Consider the following 12,829-nt stretch of genomic DNA (forward strand, 5'->3'; position numbering starts at 1 on the left):
TAGTTAATTTCAAACAGCTCAAGAGTGCATGTTAATTTCTTAAATCACAGAATTATGAGGGGAAAAACAGTGTTGTCGTGTTTACAGCAAGGCACAAATACATGGAAAACTTCAGTGGGAAAGTTGATCTTAGTGTCTTAAGGTATTTAGTGCCTCACTACTTCAGAAACTATTTTCTTTTGCTTCACTGCAGGATGTGCTTGTGAAATTGAACATACTGTTTAAATAATCCATGGCTTAGCTTTTTCCTTGAACAAAAAGGCAGGTACAACTCTAAACATTTTAATGTCTGGCACACCTGGCTGGAGCATATTATTACATCAAAATTGAAGAACTTGGAGCATATTAACTTCAAGTGAGCGTGTGCAATTATTAGCATAATAAAAGAATGCTCATTATGGCAGTTTCCTGAGATCAGTAGACCTTGATTAATATAATTTCCCTCAATTTTACGTATGCTATGCTACTTAGATTGTGATGCAAACTTTTTCTTCCTTAAAGATGGCCATCTTTTCTTGTGCAACTCCATCATCCCATAAAAACACTTCTCATCTTCTCACCCACTCAAGTAATGGCCACCCCATCCTAATCCATCTTCTTATGAGATCAAATATTCTCCTTGTGTGTTTTTTTCCTAATTACTCTGTGCCTATTCACTTTCCTCATACGAGCTCCACACTTCCATCTATTCTATCCAAAGAAAAAGTCTGAACAAAAAGCCCTCGAGGTTTGCTACCTCTGTTTACTCTTGCCTCCAAAGTAACACTTCATTTTGCTTTCTCATTTTCATCTTTACATTACATAAACCATGAACTTTATTTTTACCTGCTGGAGTTCTCCTTTATACTTATATTTTAGAGACACTTTCACTATAACTCCCTGCGTTGTGCCCTCTATTTCCACTAAACAATAATTGTAGCTCAAAAGGGTAAAGATAAAGGTCATGATCTCAGTTTCACAAAATTTAATTTTACTCTGTGGCTGTAATCACCTTCCTTTGCGTTGTTGTACTTTCCCCAAATGTGTCCTCAATGAATGACAGCTTCTCTACCCTCCCCTCTCACTCTATCCCACAAACAGACTCTGTGTTGTTGCTTAATATCATCCTTTCAGTTATTCTACTGTCAGCAGCTGTGCCTCCTCCAGCAACTCTCCTGTCTATACCACATTACTTTGTTTTTCTTTAAGGTTCTTGTCCATACTGTAACACCTTATTCATGACCATCTTGCAGATAAGTTTCTGTCTGTGATCTATCAATGGCATCAATGCCATTTTACACTTTTAAACATACCTTTCCTTGCTTTCTGGGATGCTAGTTTTCATTCCCTGAAAGAGCTCTGCAGAGATCTGTATAATTATTACAGTTCTTTCTTTAAATTCTCTTTACAGCAACAGCTTGATAGGAAAATTCTAGCCTCTGATAATTCTGCTAATATTACCCACATTATTTCTATTTATTTTCTTCTTCCCCAGCATTGCTACCTGCCCTAAATGCAGCAAGAGCTGTTTGGTACACCTCTAAATTTATGCAATACCCAACAAAACTTCTAATCCTTGACTTCAATTTAAGATTATTGTAAATCAATGGTATCCAATAATTGAGTTTTATAATGTTTTGTTGAAGGTGATGGAATTTTAATCCTCTTCAAAAAAGAGCATACACAAAGCAGTTATACAATGACTATAAAAAATTATTCATTCAGTAGCATGAACATAGGAGTCTAAATTTCTCACCAGTTTTCAGATAAAAAAGCCCAAACTCTACCAATTTTTCTATTCATAATCGCCTCGAATTTTATCTCTCCTTAGTCAGAGACAAATCAACAATGGACTTTGGAAGGATTCATAATGAAACATCAATAAGAAAAACTATTATGCTAAAGATAAATGTGAGAAGGAGGTAGAGAAAATTGTGCAGATAACATTTGCAATGCATTGGAATTAGGTTTATGCCTGCTGTTGACATTTCTCATCCTGGTTTGCAACAAAGGATCCACTTTACCATTTAGAAGACGAACCCCCCCCCAACTTCATGCCTCCAAACCAGAAACAAACTGCTGAACTTGAAAAAAAAGATTTGTCTGTCAAAGTCAGAGTCCTAAGAATCCCTAAATTTCTCTGTGGAATTTTTGCTTACTCTAAAAGAGCCAAGCAATCAAAGACATATAATTATGCATATACATAAGCCCTAAAGAGGATGTTTTTGGATTTTCTAGTTTGACTGAGTCTACCAAGACACACATTTTTAGGGCACATGAAAATGTCTTGGGTAAAATGTGAGAACAGTGAAATTTAAGGTGCTTTCCAAATGTTTTTCTTATATACATGAGGATGTAGCCCTGTTTCCTAAGAAACAGATTGTAACAGTAGCCTAGAAAAGAAAAATGTATCTGTCCTTCTCTCAGGGCTGGACTGTTTAAAGCTGAACAAGGCAGTTTTGTCTACATGACAGCCTTAAACATTTTAGTGCTGAACACAAAGCAGAAGAAAACAAGGTTTATAGGACTTATACATTAAATTATTCATTATACATAAAATACCAAAGAATATTGCCTCAACCTTTTCACATTCCATTCAAATACCTAATATTCAGAAAACTAATTTTCTGTATTACCACACCTTTTACTATAAAGGTTGTACTATTTCTGGCAGTGCTCACATAGCAAACTCAACAGATACTGTACCTAAATTTAGGCCACATTTCAGACTTTAATTTCTGGTCGCTTAAGGAGTGTTTTTGGTCATGTAAAAAATACATATTTGGTGTTAATGTTTTCAGGGATTGGATGATGAAACAAATTCAGGCTTTGGCAAGTGTTTTGGCCCTTCATCCTGCCCAGCTGATCTATAGAAAGATTTTGGTGTTCTAACTTCTAATTGTTATCTCAGCCAAATGGCATGATAGTTGCAAAGAATAAGTCTATGAAAACGAAAACTTTGGGGGGAAAAAAAGAGAGAACTTGAAAGTTTGGGCTACTATAAAACTTACAAGGCTGTTTATTTAGAAGCATGTAAGTTGCTAGGTGACATAATGGAGCACAAGTCCTTGAATTGCCAGGTGTAGTATATATTGTGACCGATATTATTTACTAAATGGAAGAAAATGACGATGGGAAAGGCAGATGATTCATTTTGATGCTCTATTACTTCAGAAGGCAACGGCTGACCTTTTTAAAACATGGCATTGCCAGATCCTATAAGTTATACAGCCATATATTTATTTCAAGTCTATAGGTTGCTTGTGTTGTGTGGTCCACTTCCTCAAATCCTGGAGCTGAAGAAAGCTGACAAATTTTTGAGGCTTAACATAAATGCAAATGCTGAAAATTGCTCAAGTACAAGGTGCTTTCCCAGGGAATATAGAAAGATCTCACACAGCAAGCCAAAACTTTTCATGCCTCCAGCATAAGATGTCATCTCTAGACCTGTGCAGTTTTAGTTAGCTGTCACCTTCAGGCCTTTCTTGAAAGGCCATTCTTTTATTCTGGAAGCAGCTTGAGTCTAAACTAGCTCACTGGCTTCTCTGTGCCATAGCATATTCAGACTATCCTATAATAAAACAGTGTGTCTTCACTGTGCCACTCAGTTTACAGCTCAGGCTTCAGGCTGAAGAAAGGCACCTAAACCATTTGCAGAGCAGGCTTGGCCCCAGAAGCAACAGTGTTATTCACCCAGCTCCATACTCAAGCTACTGAATGTGGGCAGAAAGAAAATGGCTTTTCTCACAATTAACTGCAGTATTATAATGTCTGATGCCTGACTAATTCATAATCCAGCTAAGCTGCTAAATAACACAGCTGACTATTAAATGTGCAGTCTTCTGTCTAGAAATAGAAAAGAGTGTACTGTCCTGCATCATTTCAATTCCAAACAAGAAAACCAACATTTCAGTTCCTGAAACTTCAATTAAACATCACAATTCTTTCAGAGATCTGGAACTGAAATTATTTATGCTTCCCTCTCAAATCCTGTTCTCTTAGTCTAAATTCATTGAACACTGTATGTTCTCCTTCCTTTTTGGCTGCAATTGTTTCCCTACCTATAGTCACTTCTGCATGAACATCACCTTCAACATCCCTATCCCTACTGACAAGAGACAAACTTTTTTCATCCTTTTGGAGCAATGCCGAGAAGATAATTACTGCTTATTCCATTACCCCATTGCAATGTCCTGTTTTTCCTTCACTCTTTATTTAATCACCAAGTAATATTTTCCATTTGTTTTAATTTTTACCCTTTTGACTTTTTGCACTTGACTTTAGATGGTGATCAGCCTTTTTTCTATTTTATTCCCTGAAGGCTCACTACTTATGCCTCATACAGTTTCTGAGACAGTTATTTGCTTAGCTGAGAGAACAGAGCCTTTTCCCTACTGTTTTTCCTATTTGGAATACAAGTTTATCATACTTTTACCATATCTGAGTTAGAGAAATTTCTATCCTCCTCCATAATTAAGTCCCTGGTTTTCCACTTAATTTAAATTCGTGTGCTTGCAATCACTGTAATCGGATCCATGCCACTATATCCCACCAAAACTAAGGCCAAAATGCAATTATGTTTGTGTGGCTCTTCAGTGACCACTTCACAGAATAATGGGGTTCTGCTCTTACTGCTCTCTAAGTTTAGCCCTTGTAGCAAGACAACATCTTTTTCCACTAGGTTTTTTTTTTTTTCACAACCATTTTTACATTAGAATTAAGGAGTTGATGTCCTCAGCGCCTGTAATCTTGGTATTTCCCTGTATGGCGTTTCAACTGCATAAAGACAGAAGACCTTTTCTTGAGCCTGACACAGGTGCCCGGCTGAGCCGGGAGATCCCTGCGGACAAACAGGTGCGGCACAAGAGACCAGGCGGGGGATCCGGAGCGCTCCGCATGCCCTCCGCACCTCCGGGCCGCGAAGCTCCGGCCGTGGGGAGCCGGCACGACGGGCTGGGCAGGCGGAGCCCGGGCGCTCCGCGCTGCCTGGAGCTGTGTGGGGGCCGGGAGCTGCTCCTTGGGGCTCTGTGCGGGCCGGGAGCCTCTCCCTGGGGCCATGTGAGGGCCGGGAGCCGCTCCCTGGGGCCGTGTGCGGGCCTGGGGCCATGTGAGGGCCGGGAGCCGCTCCCTGGGGCCGTGTGGGGGCGGCGCGTGCCCGCGGGCCGTGCCCGGTTACCGTTGCCGGGGCCCGGCGGCGGCGGCGATGGTGAAGGAAACGATCCGGGTGTACGCGCGGGTGAAGCCGCTGGGCAGGCGGCAGCAGGCGGGGGTAGGCTGGGAGCTGTGCGCTGGGAATACCGGGGAGAGCCAAGGGCTGCCCGGGGGTCCTCGTTCCCCGCTCAGGTGCGGGCAGAGGAGCGGAGCCCATCCCCTTCGAGAGGCTCGGGCGGCTGGCGGGGCCGGAGAGGCTGGTATGCGGGTGGGTGTGCGGCGAGAAGCTCCTGCTGTCCGAAGCCTTAAGAAGTTCATAAAATCACTAAGTAGAGTAGTTTAGGCTGTAACTGTTGGGGGAGTGGCTGAGGAACTTTCTCAGCCACTATTACAGAAAGGCTCCGCAGGAAAGCGCTTGACCCGCGTCCCTGGGTTTGTGCAGTGTAGCAGTGTTCTGAGCAAGGGAAGGGAGCCTGTTGCTCCCAGTGTACAGCTGCCCTCCCAAGGGATAATAAAGATAATGAAATTGTTCCTCAGGAACGGTGCATTTAGGTCTCTTAATTGCCTTCTTGTTTTAAACCAGCTCTTCTCGTTGCAGCCTTTGCCTTGTCGTAGCACTTCAGATTTTTTGGAGAGGTTTGCACTGGGGACCGTGCTTTGGATTTTTTATAACGTTACAGATATCAAAGTGGTTTAGTAAGCAAATTATGTCAAAGAGGCTATGCTTTTGTTTCAAGTGTTATTGTGGTGTTTACATGGTGACAGGACAACGCTGTTATGCGCTGGGTTTGTTGTGTAGTAGTTAAGGGAGATCTGCTCACGTATTCAGTGCAATTTGTAACAAGTTTGTCTCCAGACAGTTACAGGTGCTAAGGTTAGGTGAGTGGTATGTCTGGGGGTAATGCTGTTCTGTTGATGACGTTATTCTGTGAATTTGTATCCGTCCTTTATTAGAGTTATTCCGTTGATAATGAGGAACCTCTGCCCAGTCTGGAGATTACTGTGCCACGTGACTTAGCAGATGGGTTCATCAATAATAAACGAGAAAGCTACAAGTTCAAGTGAGTAGAAGCCTTATCTTTGTACCTTCTGCCTTTAGTGACTGACAGCGCTATGTGTAGTGATACAGATTTACAGAATCAGGAAAAGTCTAAAATTGAATTATTGTATAGATGGGTTTATGACAGGCTCTTCATCACAACAGGTCTGATAGCACTGGATAAAATTGTCATACTATTGTCTGTCCATTGCCATTCATTATGTATTTCCAAATCTCATCTCAAAGATTCATTTACCAATTCTTCTATTTTTGCACTTTGTTTCGAACTTATGTATGACGACTGAATCAGGGCTGTATGTTATCTTGTGATCTTATGAGTTGTCGTAGACTGGCTAAAGTCTTGATGTAAAATATTCTGTTTGGAAACTGTGTTTCAGACACAGCCAAAGCAAAGTAACAAAAACCAGAAACTGTTGACAGAAATAAATTCTTGGTTTGAGCGTATAAATATTTTTTAGGAACTTAAAATCAGTACAACAATATCAAACATTTTTATTAATTTAACAGAAAAGCAAGGCAACACTTTAAAATTTTGGTGATGAATAAAGCTAGATATATCATCTCTTATGATGAGGTCAAGACTGTCTTTCCAATTCAGTTATGCTTCATTTTTTTATAGTAAACAGCAAGTAATTTGTTTCTCTATGCTATTAAAAAAGAATGCTCCACATAAACAACAGCAGCTCAGACTGATGTAGTTTTACATCAGCTAAGGTAACCTGTTTGGAAAGAGAGGAGCTGCCCTCTCCAAATAGATTCATATGCAATGCTACCTTAGTCTGTAAATGCCCAAGCCTGACTTAATGAATGCAGATCTTTTTGTCTGACTTTATAATTCATTAAAAACTCTGAGATGCCTTTTGAGAAGCCTTATGCCTTAAGGCAATGCAAGAATAATTGTTTGAGTTACTTGACTGATTAGCAGGATAGAATAAATGCTTTCATGTTTTGTGTATTGCATTTATCTGTGATACTGCACCCACTGCATGGGTCAGCATGGTGCTTTTCTACACCCAGTGTCCCTAAGGCCTTCCTACGCACCCAGGGAAGTTCTGTGCAAGAGGAGAGTTCCAAATAGGGGGAGCAACACAGCAGGGCACCAGCACTATGGGGGGCTGCTGGAACACGTGGATGACAACTTCCTAACATACAGTTAAGACAATCAGGATATTTACAAACATGGACAAACTGTTGAGGGGTAGTAAGCCTGGAGGTAGCTTTGACTGCAGTGCCTGTGAGGTAATGAAATTCAGGATACTGAGAGAAGGGAGTAAGGCAAAAAGCAGGATCACAACCCTCGACTTCATAAATGCAGAGTTTGGCTTGTTCGTGGATCTGCTTGAAAGAATTCTGAGACCCATTCCTGGAGAGATGACCAGGAAAACTGGGTGATTTTCAAGGATCACCTTCTTCAAGCTCAAGGACAGTCCATCCACATGAACAGAAATGGTGCAGAGGCAGCAGGAAGATTGGAACAAATGGTCCCTTCCAACCTCAGGAATTCTGATTCTGTAAAATAAGTGCAGATATTTTATATAGAAAATGCAAAACATAATTAAATATCTCATTGTGACCTATAGTAGTTGTGCAGCAGAATTAAGGAAGTGGCTTGAAAAAATGTGAGCCTGGCTGTACTGGTGGGATGCTGTATTTGGTTATAGTGTAATCTATTTATCCAGGATTCAGTGTGGTGCCAGTTACAAACACTAATTCTCTTGATAGATTTAAAATACGGGGTTTTTTTTCTAAGCCACATCATTTTATCAGAGGATTTTATTGTACAGATCTTGTCAAAGCAGCTCTGTGTACAGCCTATTTATGTACAATAGCACAACAGCAAGCTGTGGTTAAGACTACAGGGAAAACATTGTACTAAGTTATGTAAGCCTAATGATGTAAACATTGACTACTACAAACACAAACAAAGGTATGAATCAAGTACTGTTTTAACATTCTAAGCAATTATTATTTGCTTAATATTTTCAGATTTCAGAAAATTTTTGATCAAGAAGCAAAACAAGATGTGATTTTTGACAGCATTGCCAAACCAGTAGCAGAATGGTATGTTGTTGATCCTGCACGTAACCCGGGAAAAGCTATTTCTGCTTTTGTTGTATTGCTTGAAGGAGAGCTGCCAAGTCTTTGTCTTGTTGCTGTAAAAGTGAATTGATGTTCTAATTTACTGAATACTGACATGTCCGAATCCAGGAGATATACAATCCCCTGAGAATGTTATGCATACTAAGGTTCCTTTTTTGACTCTTCAAATAGCAGTGCTACTGTTGCCTCTTTTGTTGTAGAGCAATAGAAATCCATTCCCAGTTTTTTTTTTTTTTTGTCTGTAATATAAGCTGACTTCATTGCTTTGGAATAGTACTTTCTAGATAGTTTAATGTAGAGGTAAACCTAATGAAAATTTTATCTCCCCATATAATTTTTATTAAGCTAGGGACTCTCACTAATGTTTGTGGAGATATTCCTAAGTCTTGTCATTACTTTTGTTTTGACATGCAAGGCACTGCTTTTGGCACTGTTTTTTTTTTCCTCCTCCATTTTCATAATAAAACAGTGCTCATATCTGACAGTTTGCAGAGGTAAATATTTAAGACTGATGATGACCTCAGCATTCATTGAGTGGATAGAATACCATGCTGAAACAGGTGGATTTTTCAATGGGAAATGGATTTTATGCTGTTCTCTTTGCTCAGTTTACTGTCTGTGTTCCTGAAGTTTGTACTGGTGTGGGACAAAATCTCATGCAAGAGGAAGCAGAGTTTCTGCATAGTGTTTGCTTGTTTATCAAACTTACTGCTCAAAATCCAGACTGGTAGTGAGTTGGGAAATACTACTTCAGATGCCAACTTCTTTCTCATTCATTGTTTGATCCACTTGTTGGTTTAAGCCATGATTCCGCAAGTTATTCCTCAATGTATTGCACAGTCCTGTGTTTAGCACTGTAGGAAAACAAAAACTTCAGGTGGACACTGAGCCTTTCTCAAGTTGTTACAAGGAAGAAAAATATATCCATCTCTTTATGGTTTTATTGTCTTTCTCCCCACTCCTCCTGTTTTTGTCTCTCAAAGTCCCACAAAGCAGAAAGGTAATTGACAGTGAAAATGAAAAGCCAGTGCATTTGAAATTTCATTAGAATAAGCTAAATAGACTAAAAATAATGCTTGTTATTTTCTCATCCAAAAGATATTCCCTTATCTGACATTATCACATATAGCTTCACATTAACTCATACACTTAATTTTAAGTATTTCTGGGTTTAATGTTGACTGCAGAAAAAATATTTATCAAATGTGAGTGTGTTGGAAAAGTCTCATTGATATGTACTATGGACTTAATTTTGATATGCTGAGCTTTTATTGAAGATAACTAACTAGTAACAAACTAGCTACTTTTTTCCCCTTTGGAGTGTTTTGCTAGAATATGGAAATGTTTTCCAGTTTAAGAGTTCACCTACACAGTGCCCTAATAATCAGAAAGGAGTATTCTTCTCCTTTATTTCAGTGTTAGCTGATAAAAGACGTGTTTTATATATTAATTTTCTCCATTATGTAGGCTTTAGTTTCAGGGTTTAGATATGTTTAAGTATCTGAAAGTACTTTAATGCTATTAAAATCAATGGTGTTTAGGCAGACAACTATCTCTAAATATCTTGAAGTCCTTGTCTTTAGTGCTGAAATTGACTTATACAACCATTCTTAATCAAGATTGCTGCTGAGCATTATAATGAGGTTAAGCTTGTATTCTAAGTTATGTTTGTGTTGTTACTGATAATTTTACTTATGCTTTTATAATAGAGTAGACAATAACTGAAGTATGTTCATGTTTTTATCCAATCCCTTAATTTTTTACCTCTTTGTAGACAAAAATATAAATTTCAAAATATATTCAGTCGTGAAGTTCCTTTGCTAATGGAGTCCTGAACTGGGCCTGAAATTTGTTTCACTCTGTGGTTAATGATGCCATTTTCTTTTCCATTATGGAAAGAATAATTGCCCTGTTTCTCTTAGAGACTGCAGTTTTTCACAGCAAAATGTCCTTCATTATTTGTTTCTTTCACAGTCAATATTCTCTTGCATGAAAAAGCTGTTGCAAGTACACATGTTTCTGTTGTTGGAGTCACTTTACTAAGGGAACAGTTTTTGTGTGTGTATTGCCAGTGAAAAGAAAGTAGCAGGAAAATATCAATGAAATAGTTCAGTAACATTTTGGGGTTCTTTGTCATGCATTCTTACAGTCCTGAGAAAATTCAGTTAGAGACTTGAATGCTTAGGAAAAAAAAATCTTGGTCATTGTTTAAAGTAAAACCAGAAAGGCAATGCTCAGGATTCTGAAATCTTTCTGTTTGGTTCTTGGATGGATGGAAATTGGATGCAACTTTCTTTTCTCTTTTTTTTTTTTTTTTTTTCCTTTTTAAGTAGGTTTTCTTTGATGTTGGGCCGCTACTTCTCTTTCTCTAAGTCCAGTTACATTGTCATCTTGCCTGTGGTTTCAGAGGCACCAGACTTTAGTTTGTTTAATTTGCTTCTTCAGTCAAAAGTGCCAACCTCTGCAAACCATTATAAACATATGACTTGCTTGAACTTTATTAGTTTTTTCTATCCTTGAGTCATCTCTTACATTGTTTCTTTCCCTTCTAATTTTAAATATATATTCTTGATATTGTTTTTGCGTAGAGTTTTAGAAGCACCACTAATTCTGTTACTGTATCAAAACCAGAGAAAATAGATAACATCCTACTTTAAAGGTTTGCTAATGACTAAGCATTGCTTTAGCCTCACAACTAAACAAGGCTACTGTCAAAATTTCAAACATTAGTATTATGATTATGTATGCAACCAGAAATTAAGTAGAAAATGTTAACTGTTTTGAATTAGTTGATTTTTCAATTCTAATCTGAACTGAAAACTCAATCAATGTTTCGGTATTAGATTTCTTAGCTTTTTAAAGAATAACTTTTGAAAATATTTTCTCTTCAGTTGTCTCATGCAAATAAGAAATAGCTTAGCTGTTTATAAACCTAATGTCAATCACCTGTGATCTTTTGAAAAATCTGATGGCCTTGGGGATGATGCTCTCACTTCTGCAGGTTCTGGTTTCCTCTCATGTGCTATAGTTATCCTAAGAATTAGTGTCTGTAATATATAAACTGCTTCAGCTGACTCTCAGCTGGTTTTGTGGGGCTTTTTTCTGCTGTGTAGTCTTACAGAAAATGTAGTAAAAACATTTTTATTAACAGTTATTCATTTTATGCCTGGATATACTTGTCACACAATGTTGAAAGTAGTGATCTGCCTCACAAAGACCTGTGGAATCTATATAGAGGAAAAGGACACATTGTTTCAGATGTCATCTTGAAAGAAATATAGCCTAAACTTTCCCCTAAATTGGGAATTAGGAATGCTTGCTGTTCTATCTCAAAGTGAGTACAATTATGAGGCAATAAAAAGTGAGAAGTGTCATTGATATTTCTTCTCAAATGACTGTTAGTTGCTTGTTTGTTTTGACATAAATTGTGCAATTTAGAGTTGTTCAAGAAGGTTGCTTAATTTAAGTTAGTTTGACAGCTTTGATTCAGAATATCTTTGTGTCACTTATGTTACAGTGTTTATGGTGAAATTCTAAATATATTTAGAGATCTTGGTCAAAACAAGAAAATACATTGCTTTTTTTTTTCCTGTAGGGAAGCTGCTGAGATTTCTAAGGAAACTTGCCTGCACTAATTTCTCAAAAACAGTTGCATTCAAATCAGCTTTGTTTTTTTTAAAGCTGAAGCATTACCAATTTGGATTTGTTCCACAAATCTGGCAAAGACATAAAGAAAAAAAAAAGTCATACTGAGATACTTTATTTTAGTTAACAGAAACTTTAGTCTGACCTCCAAGTGTTAGAAGATACCTGAAAGCTGAGTCTCTGTGAAGACAAAGTTTCCTGAAAACTTATTTTCCAGATCCTTGAAATGAAGTTCTTCCTTCTTTTCATCTTCAATATAATTTGGAAGGGGGAGAAAAGGTGGAGGGGGCTGGTTTTGCCAGGATTTGGTTAATTTATTTTTTAATATCGATCAATTGAGGTTTCATGAGATAGAAGGAAGGAAAATGAGGGGCACTGATTTAAAAAAATTTTCAGATCTGCAAGAACTGAGATTAAGAGAGGGCCAACAGTATCCAAATATCAGGGATACTGGTGACTTCTGCTTTTTTCATTAGTCTAATGTTTTGTAGTATTGAATATTTGTTTTGACCACATGTCTTTATGTTACTACTCATTTAAAATGAAGATGGCAGAACTCGGGTAAAAATGGTAATATGAAGCCAAAATAAACTAAGAAAATTAAATAAGTTTTTAAGATCAAAGTTGTTTCTTGTTCTCAGGATTTTCTCTTACCTACTTAAAAACACAGAATTTAGTCTTACTTAATAAGGGGCTTTCATTGTTTTATTTATTCATATTATAAACTTTGTCCAAAACTTTCACTTTGAATTTTTTAACCTATTAGAATAATTAAGTAAGACGGGATCTCTGTAGGTCATCTGGACCAATCTTCTGGGGAAAGCAAGTCTGGCTTCTAGGTCACATTTCTCAGGCCTTTGTCCAATAGAGATGCAAAAATGTCCAAAGATGGGA

The 12,829-nt window shown here is 38.0% G+C and overlaps 1 protein-coding gene across 1 annotated transcript in view; it reads left to right on the forward strand.

The window, feature by feature from the left end:
- The first annotated feature begins 5,182 nt into the window (after nucleotides 1-5,182).
- Nucleotides 5,183-12,829, forward strand: part of KIF6 (kinesin family member 6) — a 147,084-nt gene continuing 139,437 nt past the window's right edge. Inside the window, exons 1-3 of the mRNA XM_030945763.1 lie at nucleotides 5,183-5,248; nucleotides 6,085-6,191; nucleotides 8,177-8,251. Of these exons, the coding sequence (XP_030801623.1) occupies nucleotides 5,183-5,248; nucleotides 6,085-6,191; nucleotides 8,177-8,251 (248 nt within the window). The remainder of the gene's footprint in view (nucleotides 5,249-6,084; nucleotides 6,192-8,176; nucleotides 8,252-12,829) is intronic.

This window comes from Camarhynchus parvulus, chromosome 3 (genome assembly GCF_901933205.1).
Source record: "Camarhynchus parvulus chromosome 3, STF_HiC, whole genome shotgun sequence".
Lineage (NCBI taxonomy): Eukaryota > Metazoa > Chordata > Aves > Passeriformes > Thraupidae > Camarhynchus > Camarhynchus parvulus.